The sequence below is a fragment of the Cyanistes caeruleus genome, chromosome 9 (genome assembly GCF_971803275.1).
Source record: "Cyanistes caeruleus chromosome 9, bCyaCae1.hap1.1, whole genome shotgun sequence".
Taxonomy (NCBI): domain Eukaryota; kingdom Metazoa; phylum Chordata; class Aves; order Passeriformes; family Paridae; genus Cyanistes; species Cyanistes caeruleus.
Genome location: NC_141709.1, coordinates 4,643,464 through 4,659,124, shown reverse-complemented (window position 1 = coordinate 4,659,124; position 15,661 = coordinate 4,643,464). Strand labels below are relative to the sequence as shown.

The window sequence follows — 15,661 nt, the reverse complement described above, 5'->3', positions numbered from 1 at the left end:
CAGCAGGGTGGTCATCTTAACCTCATGCTCTGTCCAGAATTACTCTGAATCATGCAAAAAATTGTTCCAAAAGGGAGTACATACCTGCATGCCTGTATATCTCAACTTTCAGAAAAAAATTCTGTCTTAAGAAGGAGATGATGATTTTATTTGTGTGTCTAAGTATTCTCTCCCCAGTGCCTGGGAGATTGCAAGGGAAGTGCAATGACCGAGTGTGAAGATGCTTCTTTGTTAATTAATTAGGTTTTGATAAATTCTGACTATTCTGCTTTCTTAGGAGCTGGAGCACCAGAGAGGAGCCCTTATGAATGAAATCCAAGCTGCCAAAAACTCTTGGTTTAGCAAAACCCTGAACTCTATCAAAACGGCCACGGGCACACAGGCACCTCCGCAGCCCCAGCCTCCCCTGCCTCCCAAAGAGGGCAGCACATAGTTCCAGCCACAGCCGGCACAAGAGCACAAAGAACAACACAGCTGAAACCTTGGAGGATTCTTCCAGTGGTCTCTCCTCCTGGGCAAAGGACAATGAGGCAGGAGTGCAGGCTTGAAGTGAAATTCTTCAGTGTTTTTCATTAATTTTCTGATGTGACCCTTTTCAAAGCGGGGGGGAAATAAAAAAGTCCTGGTTTATGTTGAATTCCTACTTCCCATACTGCCTTGCTGAAAGCCACGTTCTGATACCTTCATACTTTTACACTTTATTTTATATGACTAGATGTTAAATAAATATTTCAAAACTAGGTCTTTAATACACATCTAATTTGAAATTATTTTTGTCTTGCATAGAAGGTTTTTCTTCTGGAGGAAGAGAGAGAATGGAAAACGTACAGTACTACAGCATAATCTCTCCCTAGAAAGCACAGTGTAAGACATTGAGGATAACTTAGGCCCTGGGACCATCTCAGAAGTTTATCACAGCAACTGCATCCTGCAGAGAAGCACTTTTTGTAAAGCTTAGGCCATAGCAAAGATAGGCTTGTGCTCTCCTGGCACAACTGCTATGAGCTTCCCGTACAACTTCTTAGTTTGGATTGGTTTATCTTCAGAAATACAAGCAGTGCCATTTTTGTAACACTGTTGTTTAAAGGCTATTTACAGCTCAGCTGGAATTTAACAGAAAGTTCCCTAGTTCCCTTTTTTAATTCATGTTTATATTAAGAATTCCAAGGAATAATTCCTTCCACTGGGACAAAGGGGGAACTATTTTGACGCTTGATGTTTTTGCTGAGAAGCAGAGTGGAGACCTTGCATGGTTTTGACCTTTTGTAAATCCTGTGCAATAAAGGGTAGGTTTTATGAATAAAAGTAATGAAAACCTTGCCCTGGGTCTATATTCAGATTCCAAATTTGACATGGAAATAAGGTATCAAATAAAACACCCAAGAGGCTTGTGCTGCACTGATGAATAAAATACCATAGAAACAAGATCTGTTTGCTTGAAGTATCTGGTTAGGAAACACTTTGTTGATCTTACTTATTTTTTATAAAAACAAGCGTTTTCAAGTGGAATACAAGCCCTAGACTTTCCTGTGAGGGTAGACTTCTCTGGTGATTCCCAAACCTGTCTGGTTGTTTTATATTTCTTAAGGTAAGAAGTTTCAAAAGCATTTGTTTTGACTAAACATAAAGTGTTCATAGAAATACTTATTTCATGGGAAATTAAACTATTGCTTGAACTGATGGAATATTTTTTTAATTATATGTGTCATGTCTGAAGATGGTCTTGCAGGTAAATGTCATTGCTGGACTAAATGTTGTGTATTAATTGTTTCATTTACAAGGTTTTTCCAGGGACACTAGTTCTGTTTTGATCTTTTTTTTTTTTAATTCTAAGGAATGCCATACATTGTCAGTTTTGTACAATAAAATTTAATAATACCCATCTTGTGATTTGTTGTCAAGCATAATTGTGAATTATTTTCAACAGGGTAGTACAAATTTAATGTTACCAGTGCCAAAGGAAAGATTCTAAAAGGCAGTCAGCTGATAGAAGTAGAGCTCAAAATATAATCACCATCCTGAAACAATTCTCTCTTCTAAGAATAAGGGGTTAAAAAACTTTAATATTTTAAAATGTACCTTCAAGAACGTATCATCTGGAATTATTAATACAGTGAGGAACAAAAGGGGGAAAACAGAAGGTACTTCTTTTGCAAATGTTATCAAAGGTCTTTTTCCCTTGTCACTGTCTTGCTCATAATATTTGCATAAATGTTTCCATTCTCTTGACTAACTAAACCCAGTGTTAGTCATTCACTTACCAGTTCCGCTTCACATTTAGAATGTGAATCTGAATTCATAAAAAATCTGAAGTGACATTTAAGGATACCTGGTGAACATGTGAATGTTGCATTTGAGAGTACTCTGCCCATGAGGGAAACTGGTTTTGACAAGTGTCTGAATTTCTCATTTCATTTATCTTAAATCATACTTACAAGTGGATTTAAAAACATGATTGGAAAAGTTCAGTAAGAATGATTAAAGGAATGTCTTTTCAGGCTGTGAGTCCCTGAGCAGATGAATTAAGAGCTCACTACTGCTCAGCCCTCCAGCTCCCCACTGTACAGTCCTGTCCCTTGTCCTTGTTGTAGTATGTACTGGAGATAATTAAAAACAACAGCAAAAAAACCCATGTGGGTGGATTTATCCCCCTGCAGTTTATCTTCTGTCAAGTGAATGAGTTAAATCACCTCACAGGGTCCAGTGAGTGCAAGCGGATCATGGGACTTTCTAAGTTCGTCAAAAAGGAACTGGTAAATCACCTTTCACAGGATGAGCTTTGACACAAGATTCATTTTCTCAGTGTAGCTGCTTTCTGACTTTGGATATTGAGTTTCAGGAACAAAACCACATTTGCTACCTGCTAGCCATGACGATTTCAAACCCTTGTAAGGATGGAAGCTGGCTTACCTCACCCAAAGGAAAGCAATGACCCTAAAGGCAATAAACACTTTCCACCTTCCAGCTGTGGATCCAAGGTAGCATTTGGAGCAATGGCATTTGGAAGTGTAATATTTAGGAGGAAACTGCATCTTCTCGGCATTACTGAAAGAACAAGAAAATAGCTTAATGTCATTATCTTGATGAATATTGAGAATGAAGGAAAGGAGCAGGACTCCATGATTAAACCAGGCAAGCTAAAATCCTGTCTGCTGACTATAGATGCCATTGGGAAATTTAGTTTCCTGCAAGAAAAGAGATCTCTGTGTGACAGAACTACCTACACACATATCCTTGGTGGGTTTGTCAGGGATAGCTGGCTTATTGTCCAGCTTTTCAGCAGGAAACATCATCAGTCTCACTGAAACTGTTGTTTCCTTGTGGCACTGGAACAGCTAACATAGCTCCTAAGTGTGGAGTGATCAACCTTTTTTCCCTGAGTCTGTAGTAAACTATGTGTTCAGATCAAACTTTTATTAAAATTAATTTGAATTTTATAAATATATATGTGGAACCAAAACCTATTTTTAAATTCTATTGAGAATGTACCATTCTGAAATAAAGACTTTACTTTGATTAGGAACAAACCTCCAAAGAATATTTTTACTACAACTTGTATCTTGGTGGACTATAGTTTGTTCCTGAGATCCCCAATATAGGGGAAAAAAAAAAAAAAAAGTCCTTTTCACTTTAAAAAGTTGGTTTTCCTTTGACTGTAACACTTTACAGGCTAAATGAAGCAAGGCTGATTTATTTACGTGGTACATTTGTGAACTAGTCGTGTATTATCTTTGTGAACCAAACTTAGTCTAAATAGGACTTATTCCACTTAGTTTACATTTCTAAATGTACCTGAAGAGGAATAAAGAGAAAAAAGATAGAAACTAGTAGGGGTAGAGAAGTCAAGAAATTGCAAAATCCCTGAGGTGCCATCTGCATTAGGGTTTGGCAGAACCAGTCTCAGGAAAGGTAGTCAGCTATGTAAACAGTACTGCCAGTGAACAAACCCACCCTTGTCCTGTTTGGTAATGAGGATTTAATTTGCTACAACTAAGTTTAAGTGCTTACACAGATAAGCAGCATTTTTTTTCTTTGATAGACATTTTAAATGACTTAACTAAGTTGGCCCTTGAAATTTATTTTAAGATAAATTATCATCTCTGCCACTGTGTTAAGAACAACTTGAAATAAAACCAGCTGTTTACAAGGGGAGATGGAGATAAAAAGTCAAGAACTGCAAGAATTCAGCCCCTTAACAAAGCATGAAGTATCCCATTGACTTCAGGGTCGTGATGCCACTCATTGACTGAACGTGGTATTTTGGGAGGAAATAAAAACCTACATTTACTGGCATCAAAATACCAAAATTTGGAAGTCACAGGCCATGCTTTCTCTACAGGATCAAGGCAGGGCTGCTCCTATTAAATAGCTGCAGTGAAATCCATGAAACTACTTGTATGTGTGGGAGAACTATAATCAGGTGATTCTCATTTACTCAGAGGATTATCATTTACTGTTAGACTCAGGGATAATTGGCAATTTCTGCATCATCTCCTAAGCCTAAACACCCTTGGCTTTTAAACCAGAAGCACTCTTACAGTGCTGGTGTTCTTCCAGCTGTTAGAGAGAAAATCGTAGTAAGTGTCATGTCTGATTGATTGTGAAGAAAGGACAGAGATGTTCTCCTCAGGTCTGAGGGACTGCTGTGGCTGACGAGCACTCTCTGTCCCTGCTGAAGGGGCTGCTGTGCAAAGAGCTGGCTGCACCAGATGTGCAAACACAGAGGTTAAAACTAAATTATTTGTCTGTTTATTGTGCTAATATCCTACTGGGAACTGTCCCATTCCCATTAGTTCCTTCCAGGTAATAACACTAAGGGGAGACATGATGAAACACTCAAGTTTGGATCTCTCGGGTTTTAGGGGAGGTGTACATCACAGCAGCCTTTAGAACTGAGCTAATCCACACGTGGCTTGGGAAATGCAAGCAATTTGTAACTGGATAAATAATGTTCAGCATTGATCAAAACCTTATCTTTCCCAGGCCAGAAGTCTACACAATTTATTTCAGGATTGTGACTTAACACATACAGGTCAATTCTCCAGGAATACAGGGCTCTCCATGTCTCCTGGGTCCCAACGGCTTTGCTACTGAATGTATTTCATGTTATTTTTACCTGAAAAACAAAAAATGGGTAGAGAATTAGGATATTACTTTTTATTATTTTCTTATTCAGTGGGACTTGCTTTTATTTAACCTGTAAAGAAATATATATGTATCTTTGGAGAACTATATCTTACTTATAGAATAATATATAAGAAATGGAACGACAATGGGATAAATACATCAAAAGGATTTGGTATCATAAATTTCATATGTGATTTGATACCACCAGAATCCTGGGCTGTACTAATTTCCTTACAGTTTCTATTACTTTTGTATTTTATATTATACATGGATGGTACTACCAATGCAAACCACAGCAGATGTTCCCAGATTTTTCTTCAGATCTCAGTTGTTGTCTTTCAGTAATCCCTGGGTTTTCAGTTCTGCTATACCACTCTCAAAAGCTGTGCCAGCAGCTCTCTTGAGCATTGGGAACTCTTGCTTTCCCATGGAAGAAGATTCTCTGGCTTCTTTGAACTGGGAAAACATGACATAGGAATGCAGAAAAGTTTCTAATCAAGCATAATCCATCTCCCTTTGTGTCTGCCATTCAGGTGGATTCACTCTAGCACACTGAAAACAGCAGCTTCAAATCTCTGTCATGACAACGAAGTTTTCTACATTTGGGGTTGCCTTTGTGATCTGGGTGTGTTCCAAGTTCACAAATCCTAAAGAGTTAGGAAAAAAAAGAGCATCACAGAGAGGTCAGACTTCCAGCTGAGAGCCATCCAGTACTACCACTGGATGCGTGGGTAACACATCCATGTATTATATAAAGTACAATGTGAAAATATAAGTGTAATGCTTGTTATTAAAAGTGCAATTCAATGTACATGGTCACAACAAATGTTTACTTTTTTAATTGTTACAGAATTGTTCAGGTCAGTACCTTGTTATCATTGTGTGAACGATGCCTTGTAAAATAAATGGAAATGGAAAACAACTTGGGAATAAGATGCTTATTTTCCTAAGCCATTTACTTAAGTAGCAGCTTAAATCTGTTTCCAGGAGGAAGCAGCTGCTGTGTCAGGTTTTATGACGCAGTTCTCACCAGCAGCTCTGTTGCACCGGGCACAGTGACTTGGCAGGTTGTCTGTCCAAAGGGAGTGCAGGCTAATTCCAGCCCATTCCTTAGGATAATGTGCTGGTCACAGGGAGCTGGGCCACAGAGCCAAGGGCTCACCCTGGCTCTCTGCTCCACGTGCCAGTCTGAGTTTTCCGGCACAGAGAATGATTTTCCTAAAGGTTGGTGATACACAGCAATGGGACAATAGTTAAGGACTTCATGCTTCCCTGGAGTACACAAGCCTTGAGGCAGCATGCCTGCGGGAAGAGACATGGGGGGCAGAAGGAAACAGCAGGACATTGGCAAGTGACTACTAAGAGAGAGGCAGGGCTGAGCAAGAACAGGACAGAGCAGAATGTACCACAGTCAAAAATATCCAAATGCTTTATAAAACCGTTTTTCCATGTGAGCTACTGCTCTAGGATTTCTTTTCTATTAACTGAGATGAACAGCCATTGTTGCCGGATAACAGCAAAAGCACACAGCGCTTCAGGGGAAGATAAGGCAAACAGGGACAAAAGCTGAAGATTAAATTTACCAGCCATAACATTTTGTATGAATTTACCTCCACATCACTATCCAAAGCATTTGTCAGGAAGGGAGGCAGCATCCAGATGCTGTTGCAGCTTTCTGCAAAGGAGAGCTATGTGGAGCTTGTTTTTACATGACAAGAGTGACAACTCTTCCACATGGATGCTGCCACTCAAGGGAAGTGTACAGAAATGTTCATCATTTCACATGTGTACAGCCATGTGTACAGAAATGTTCATCATTTAAGGAAACTAAATAAACACTTTAAAAAAAAACCCAACAAACTCTAAGAAAAAAAGCAAATTACAGGCTCACTTCAAATGTATTTCTAGGTTAATGAAAGCATTTCCTCCTCTAGCCAGAACTTAAATTAGAAAGTGATACCAATTTAAATTGTAAAAATAAGAGCACTTGCTAATAATATAAGACCACAACTGAGTGTGGAGAAACTCAAAGATTAGTAGATAAATTAAATAACACAACATTTTTCCTTGTCTCAGGTGCTGCTACACAGGAAATATTATAAGGAAGTAATTCCTGAATAAGCAACTGCCTTAACCAATTGAACAAACGAACAAACAAAAACATGCCATAAAAATAAATTCCAGCTGACCATATTGTATTTCCTAGATCAAACCAACTATTCTGTTTCCAAATGCTATTCCTGAGGATGGTCAGGCTTACACTTAGTCCTATGAAAATTTATAATAACCACAGTTAATTTTGCAGATCTTTTCTCCATTGCAGATCCTGAAGCACTGCAGCAGAGGGTTATAATAAACACCTCAGTACAACATCTGTTAAAAGCACTCTGGGGAATGCCAACTTGAATACAAATCTTTGGCTTCAGGGCTTCTATAAATTCATTTTTGGCAAATTTCTTCTTCCCTCCCTACCTCTATAGATCTCTTAACAAATTAATTCCTGGATGTTCACACTACAAGAGAAAAAACCCCAGACCCTAAGCCCAAGCATCAGCAAATGGCCTGTCATTCCTCAGTCTGATAAAACGGTGTTATAACTGGCACCTTGTTCTAGAGAAACGGACTTTTTCAGCTGTGTTCTGCCTTGGGTCACACTTTATAAAGGACATCTGGGGGCAAACACTGCCTCCTCTACATTCTGGTGAAAGAAAGAATGCCATTGCTTTATTGTTTTCTTTCAGGGAAATTTTAATGCCCAGTGGAGCTATAGGAACTTTTTTTTGTTAGTGCTCACTGTGCTGACTTAGTAACAGTGTCAACATCATGTTTTTCTTTTGATGAGGAAAATGCTTAAAAGAGAATTTTGGTAGCATTACACCAGCATGTTTTTACATGTATATAGCCAAATGCTCTGTAAATAAAAGCTACATTTTCCTTCTAAATGGTAACAACTAAGTCTATTACTCACAGAGTCACTCCCAGAGTACACATCGTGACATTACAGGTCATCAGCAGTAACTTACCCTCTGGGTTTGTTGTAGAAAGCTTATTACTCATTAGTTGTGGGGGTCTCCTTCTGTGGTGCTGTGTGTTGAGGGCACTGTGCCATCCGCCCAACTTCTACTGGATTTGGTTGGTTTTTAATTGACAAAATCTTAGAACTTGAGAGCTTAAACCTTGCTGGAGTTGATCTTTTTTTTTGGAGTTATTTTCCAACCTTAATAACCATGAAAATGAGGAGCAGATAAAAACCATGGCACTTAGCTTACAAGCCCATCTTCCTTTAAGGGCCGGGAAGAGAGATTTCTTCCCCTTTGATCACTATTTACCTGCACAACATGAGCCTGATACTCTTTGCCTGAAGAAGGAAAACAACGCTTTATTTTGCAAAATTATTCGAGGACGTTGATAGCTACGAGCTCAGGGACATTTGCCGTAAAATAAGGGGTAGATTTTCTGACGGCCAAACTGAAGCCCAGGCCGTGCTCTCCTCAGCCGCCCGTCCCTCAGAGCCCTGGGGGCGGGAAAAGCCCCCGATCCCCCCCCGTCCCTCAGAGAACGCGGGCGGGGAAGCTCCTGGGTCCCCCCCGTCCCTCAGAGCCCGGGGGGCGGGGAAGCTCCTGCTCCCGCCTCCTCAGGGGCGGTGCGGGCGGGACCGGTACCGGTGCCGTCACTTCCTGGGCCGGAAGGTTCCAGAGGTTCCACGGGGAGCCGCCATGGCCGTGGCGCGGGAGGAGGTGAGGCAATTCCCGGCGTTGTTCCCTGGGCGCTGGCGGGGCTGTGTGCGAGGGGCAGCGGTGTGGCCCCGGCGGGGAGGCGGGGAGCTGTCATCCCCGCGTTCGCTGCGGGCTGTGGAGGTCTCCCCAGCGGCGGTGCGTGTTGAGGGAGCTGTGCCATCCGCCCCGCTTCTGTTGGTTTCTGTTGGTTTTTTTAGCGTATGAAGAGTTAAGCAATTAAGACAGTTGTCTTAACTGAAGATGTTGGAGGTATTTTCTAGTCTTGTGCTCTGAGATAGCCGTGGTTGAGCAGGGGAGTTGCACCCTTCCAGCCTTACCCATTCTGTGAATTAAGATTCTGTGGTTGTACATCTCTGCAGGAGTGGACAAGGGGTGAGGAGGGGATGATTCCGTGCTTAACGGGTTGTAGTGGGAAACTAAACTACTGACCTGATAAAGCTGAAACTCCAACATCTGGAACACGTGAAATTGTCATAAAAACTGTGAGCACTGAGCACAAAGAATGTATCTGATGTATAAGTGTGATCCTTTGTTTTTGAACCAGTTGCAGAAAGATTTGGAAGAGCTTAAAGAACTGCTTACAAATGCCACTAGGAAGCGGGTGCGTGATGTCCTTGTGGCAGAGAAACAAAAGCTGGAGCTGGAAATCAAGAATCAGCCTCTGCCGAAGCCAAAAGATGTGGCAGAGGAAGAAAAATCATCACTGGGAGGGTACACAGTGAAAATAAACAATTATGGTAAGATTATTTTTCTAGAGTTCCAGCATCTCTCTGGCGACAGCAGGTGGCATTACTGGGAGTTTGAGTTGCCACTTAGCATCATAGTGATGCCTTAAGTGTTTAATTCCACACTGGACACCCCTCTGTAAAAGCTACCTCACCTTTACCTTGCCATCCGAACCCTGGTGTGTATTGATCATGTTTGTGTGATAGTGTTTGGTGGGATGCATCAAGTATCCTTGCTGTACCAGCTGGTATTTTTCCATTACTTGGTGTTTAGCGGGAATGAAAGAGTAAGTTTTGGCTTCTCTGATTGCCATGTAGGTGAGAGGAGAGGGAATTACTCAAGATGCAGGGAGTAAGGGAAGAAGTGGGTCAGGGAAACTGCAGCAGGAGCAAACAGCTGGCTCTGACTCCCCCTGCACAGCCTGGATTGCTCTTTTTTGACCTGAGCTGATACATGGGTTTTCTCAGAATTTGCAGGCCTTGGAGAACAGGGCTGCGTGGGGGGACCTCCCTTTGCTCTAAAGTTATTCCTGAATAATTCATGTTTTCCTTTTATCGCTCTGAAAATTGCTTCAGTAAGGCAAAGACCCTACTTGTTCTAGGGGGCTTTGTGGGGCAAGTTGGCGTGAATTAAGCTTATGGAGAAAGGTGGAACTTAATCTCTTTTCTTCACTTCCAGGTTGGGATCAGTCTGATAAGTTTGTTAAGATTTACATCTCTTTAAATGGTGTCCAGAAACTTCCAGCTGAGAATGTGCAGGTGAATTTCACAGAGAGGTGAGTTCCTCTTGTAGCACAACAAGAGCACTGAAATGCAGGAGTGTTGGATATTTTTTTTTTCTCTACTCCCTTTTTTCTTTTTTTTAAACTTCAGCTGTAGTAGCTTTTAGTAGCACTTGAGGATATCAGGGTGCTTACATTTTACAAGTGCACCTCACGTTTGACAGGGCACATAGTGTTAGCCCTGGGCATTCGTAGTGATAGAGCGGAGGTGTACATTAAGGAAATTTGATTTTCCTAGTTTGTTGGTAGAAAAAATCCTAAAGATCTTGATTTGTTGTGCAGTTTGGATTGGTCCTTTTAATTTCTCTGTTGAAATTGAAATGAATGTTTTGAGAGCCCTGGGAATAAAGTAATTCAAGCCTGTTGGTCTGCTTTCCCAAGAATTACTCTGCTTTCCTAAAAAATATGCCTGCTAAAGGGTTTTCAGACAATGCAATGATTGGAACATTTGTGCCTTTCCTCCATCCACTTCCTGGGTCCAGGTCATTTGATCTTCTAGTGAGGAATCTGAATGGGAAGAACTACACCATGACCTTCAACAACCTCCTGAAGCCCATCTCTGTGGAAGGCAGCTCTAGAAAGGTCAGTGCACCTTGTCTGTTAGAGGTAATTTAGGGCCCTCACAAAGTGTTGTGTTCATTGCCTGGCTAGTTCAGGAGACTCGGTTCTAATGTTCAGTCCCTCCCTTCTGCTGCTGAGTTTCTGCACTGTGAACATGAGTCTTATTAATCTGTGATTGTCATAACTGTGGAATTAGTCTCTGGAATCCTATTTCAAGAGATCATGTCTGGATATTTAATAGCTCTCCAACAGGATTTCAGAAATAATTAAGCAGAAAATACCACCAAATGTTCATTTGCATATTTGTGCTTCTAAATACCTCTGAGAAATTCTTTGCGATTTTAGGAGATTTGTCAGCAGACTGAAATCTTGGGAAGCTTAAATAGGCTTAATTCCCAAAGCCAGGTCTGAAACCTGCTCTGCCTTAGTTAGGATGTTAGGATGCTTCAGAACTGAACACTGATGTGGTGGTTTTAGCCCTAGCAGGGGCTTTATTTTCTAAGGGAAAAATTAATTCTATCCCAGCCAAAACCAGGACAACTAGTAGTAACATTTTACTGCTGATGATTGGCGATATCCATACTCTGCTGCTGGTGGCACCTTTCTAGGCTTAGAGGTGTGCCATAATACTTCCTGTGACTTCTCTGTTGTGCTTGGTGACATCAGATGTGAACTACTGGTTCAATTGAAAATTGGCCTAAAATGAGTACAGAGTGAAGTTAAACCAGCTGAAATAAATGAGAGTGATGCTCTGGTGATTTTTGATACAGTGTGAAAGTGAGCAGTGGTCATGTACTTGTTAAGCCAAGCTAAAGCTGCAGTAGAACCTTGTCTGCTATGGCGTGCAGGAGTTCTTTGTGCAATTTAGGTCAGGGTTGAAGTCAGAAGGCTTTGTAACTTGCAAACATGTTGCAAGATTGAGCAACACCCTAAAATTAGTTTCTTATCCTTGGAGAAATAAATTGGAGGAGCCTCTACCTGAACTTGGTATGCTTGGAGAAGCCTTGTAAATATAGTCAGTCTTTACCAGGCAGTCCTGGCTACTCGAGCATCCTTTGAATCACTGAATGGTGTTCCTGCAGCATTTTATGTTCTTTCGTATTGGTTCCATAAGTCTGTACTAGTATTATATTAACCACATATGTGAATTGTCCAGAGCAGAGTTAATACTTTGTGCCCTGAGGCTGAGTACGTGCTATAATTTTTGTATGCTACATGATAATGGATGGCTGAGAGAAAGGTTTCAGGAATTCCGGAGTATGGAAGAGGTTTATGTTACAAGCTAACCTTTCTCATTTTGACTGGCATCCCATTATGAAGCATTCTAAATTCATGCCTTGCTGTTCACCATACAGATAAAGACAGACATGGTCCTTGTGATGTGTAAGAAGAAGCGGGAGGAAAAATGGGATTGTCTCACTCAAGTGGAAAAAGAAAGCAAAGAGAAAGAGTAAGTGTCTTTCCAGCCCTCCATCTGGTTTTCCATTTCTTGTTCTCTGTGTTGTTTAAGGACTGTTGGGAGAGATCTGTACCAACTGCAGTAATTCTGGGGAATGTTGGTCTGGGGGACAGGCCCTGAGATGTCTGAGGATCTTAGGATAAGATCTCCTGATGTTAGGTGGGGATTTCTTTTGGTACTTGTAGGACTGCAAGTGGAAGAAATTACTTTTGAGTAGATACTACTCCTCCACGGTTTTGTTGCAAATGACAAAGGCTGAATCATAGGACATATCATAGGGAAGACCTGCAGTGAGAATTCTAAAGGGAATCAACCAATTAAAGATTCATTTGCATTTTGGTGGCTGCATTCATTGCAAAAACTGCATTAGTGAGGTGATTATTTTTTAGATCAATTGTATATTATATAGAAATACATAGATGTATCTCCTGCAGGTCTACTGGTCGAAACAATTATTGTTACCTGTGTGTGAAGTGTCTGTACAAAAGTCCCAGCATGCTTTTGGCAGAGCAGGTCTAATCATCTTCTACTTAGATGATTTTCCAGAGTCTCAGGCCACTCTCTAACACTTCAAGTGCTAGGGAGCAGCAGGCAGCTTAGACATACACAGGTATGAGGGTGGTGAATGACAGCAGGAAACGCCTGGGGACAAGAGACTTTCTTAAAAAAAAAAAAAAATATATATATATATATAAATATGTATATCATATAATGATTTAATGTTATTGTACATGTATAGCCACCTTGAAGAATGAAAACACTATTGAGAATGTTATCCCTGCCAGCAATTAATTTTGTGTATGTTTGTGGAGTGATTATCTAAAACTGATCAGGCGTAAGTGCCTGAATTTAGGGCAAAACAGCCTTCTCCACTCAAATGCTATCACAGGAGATTTAAGAGGAAGTGACTTGACAATTAATGCAGTTTTCTGGAGAGACAGGGACACTTTGTTAGACCTGTGTCTTGTGCAGAGAATTCCTGGAGATTTACTGTTTGTCAAACAAACGGCTCCAGAAATGCTGGTCCCAGACAGGATCTGTGCAGCTGATGGTTAACCCTGAGTGTGAGGAAATTGCTCCCTCTGCTGATGTGTTTTCATCTGCTGTGTTTTTTGAGCTAGACTGCACTAGGAACTACCTACAGGATTTTGGAAAGTGTGATGGAGAGGACTTTAGCCAGAGAGGGCATTATTTATAGTCAGGTCATACGGGCCATTCCTCCACAGGTGGCACTATTCATCCCCTGAGAAAATTGCTTTGAAATGCAATGTGTTAAGCCATTTAACCTGTAGAGATCATGTGAAAAATGGGAAGCAGAAAAAAAGCCTTTTGGTTTGTGAATGTGGTCGCTAAAGAGCTTGATATAGTCATTTTTCCATTTTTATTCACTTGTCACATAACACAAGGCAGGTATTGGCATGTCCTGTGTCTGCTACATTTCACTTCTGCTTCCTACAGTTAATTTTGGACAGTGCTTCCAGGATCATGTTTACTGCAAATTGCTTCCCATTGAAGTACTGTCCCACCCCATGGGACAGTTCTAGCTGTACAACTCAGCTTGCTCTTGCTTTAAGGGTATTTCTTAGGATTCTTCCTATTTGGAAGCTGACTGAGACTGCTGTGATCTGAAGACTGCCAAAGCAAAAGTCCCGTTACCAGGATGTTTCAAACAAATATTAGCATTTAATTTTGTTGGGTGTACCTGACCTTCTCATGTATCCATCTTGCAGGAAGGCTGCCTATGACACCGCAGATCCTAGTGAAGGGCTAATGAACATTTTAAAAAAGATGTATGCGGAAGGGGACGATGAGATGAAGCGCACCATCAATAAGGCCTGGGTTGAAAGCAGAGAAAAGCAGTACAAAGGGGACATACCAATGGATATCTGAAAGTACTCTAAAGGCCGCCTTAAAACTGATCTTCCATGTGAGACACGCTGTGCTGCAAAGATCATCGTTTACATAACCTTCTTCCAAGCAAAGACAGTCATTTTCCATTTCAGGTTGGAGAAAATATTTAAATAAAATAGCTTATAAAGCATTTCCTTCAGTCAAGTGGTTCAGCATTTCCTGAGGAGTGAAGCATAGGGTGTACATCCTTACCCCTCCTTGAAAAATCATCTCAGATGAGTGGGGAGTGCTGTGAGACTGAGAACAGAACGTAAAAATAAAGGAATCTTAAAATAGGATGGGTCAAGGCCTCTGTTGCCAGTGGCAGCTGTACCCATGTGGTTGCTAGGGCTAGTGTCACACTCACTTCACAGGATGTAGCTTTTTGATTAAATACAGGAAAGTGCTGAACTGTAAAGCATGTCACAAAGGGAGAACTGAAGAAAGTAGAACCACATCCTAAGCACTTGATATTAAAACAGGAACAATATAGTGTTAATCCTGTGGTATTCAAATTTAATGAGTACTCTCAGAAACTATTCCTGTCTAATAAATACTATGAGTTTTGGAAATCAAAATGCTTGTGCCAGCTCTGAGCATCGTGGGATGTCTTTGAGATGCCATCAGTCAGGATGCAGTCCACAGTCAGCAGCAGGAGAGCAGGGACAGGGAGCTTGCCCTGGCTCCAGCAGTGTAAAGCAAGAAACAAGGGATAAGCTCCACTTTTTCCATCAACTTCGAAAGGGTTTTAAGGTAAGAAGTATATTAAGATGGCTTATATGCCAAAATATGACTCAGCTGGGTGTGGTGAGTTGCTGTTAGTTTGCTGTTAGTGGTATTTGGCCTTTTTATTGCGACCTCCCAGCCTCTGCTGGGGAGGGGGACAGAGCCACTGCCCCCCCTTTACTGCAGTGCTTTGAAGAAGAGTACAGGACAAACATGACCTTAGCAGCAAGTCTGTTGTCAATTGTGTCCTTCCTGCCTCCTCCTCTTGTGTCTCCCAAGGACAGATTTGTTGTTACCTGTGAATTAAGGAAGCCATTACTCTCCTTTTAGGGTCTGGACTAGGGCTTCCTTGCAACCTTGTTCTTGAAGCATTGGACCGAGCGCTGCACTACGAACAGGATACATACCAGCAGAGTGTAGTTTCTAACAGGTCCTTTAGCCACTTTGTCTGCTCGTTAATACACATATAGGTTTAGTTAGCATAGCAAGAGTATCTGAACTTGAGGCCATGTTTTACTCCCACTCTGTGCTTGCCCTTGTTCACAGCAGAATACCACTTTGTCCTGTTGTGCAGTTTTATTGATGCTTTTACCCAAATTACCATGATGAACTTAACCGTATGGTGGCAAAAAAAAAAAAAAAATGCTTAAACGA

The 15,661-nt window shown here is 41.1% G+C and overlaps 2 protein-coding genes and 1 long non-coding RNA gene across 10 annotated transcripts in view; 2 read left to right on the top strand and 1 right to left on the bottom strand.

Moving 5' to 3' along the window:
* RABGAP1L (RAB GTPase activating protein 1 like) overlaps positions 1–1,882 on the top strand; it is a 237,276-nt gene extending 235,394 nt beyond the window's left edge. For all 8 annotated transcript variants that reach the window (XM_023931686.2, XM_023931688.2, XM_023931687.2 and 5 more), the window contains one exon: positions 278–1,882. In XM_023931686.2, the coding sequence (XP_023787454.1) occupies positions 278–433 (156 nt within the window). In that variant the 3' untranslated portion in view covers positions 434–1,882. The remainder of the gene's footprint in view (positions 1–277) is intronic.
* Positions 1,850–8,758, bottom strand: LOC111932575 (uncharacterized). The gene is made up of 4 exons (XR_015273971.1): positions 8,457–8,758; positions 8,151–8,344; positions 5,031–5,116; positions 1,850–3,045 (listed from the first exon to the last, which is right to left on the bottom strand). It is a non-coding gene; the product is annotated as an uncharacterized LOC111932575 (long non-coding RNA).
* Positions 8,753–15,661, top strand: CACYBP (calcyclin binding protein). The gene is made up of 6 exons (XM_023931694.2): positions 8,753–8,864; positions 9,409–9,601; positions 10,269–10,365; positions 10,854–10,953; positions 12,288–12,382; positions 14,122–15,661. Exons 1-6 carry the CDS (start codon positions 8,844–8,846, stop codon positions 14,279–14,281), a joined length of 666 nt encoding a protein of 221 aa, XP_023787462.1. The 5' UTR covers positions 8,753–8,843; the 3' UTR covers positions 14,282–15,661.

Coding starts and splice junctions, on each gene's coding strand:
- CACYBP (XM_023931694.2), top strand. CDS start 8,844: ATGGCCGTGGCGCGGGAGGAG. Junction 8,865..9,408: donor TGGCCGTGGCGCGGGAGGAG/GTGAGGCAATTC, acceptor TTTTTGAACCAG/TTGCAGAAAGATTTGGAAGA. Junction 10,954..12,287: donor TGGAAGGCAGCTCTAGAAAG/GTCAGTGCACCT, acceptor TTCACCATACAG/ATAAAGACAGACATGGTCCT.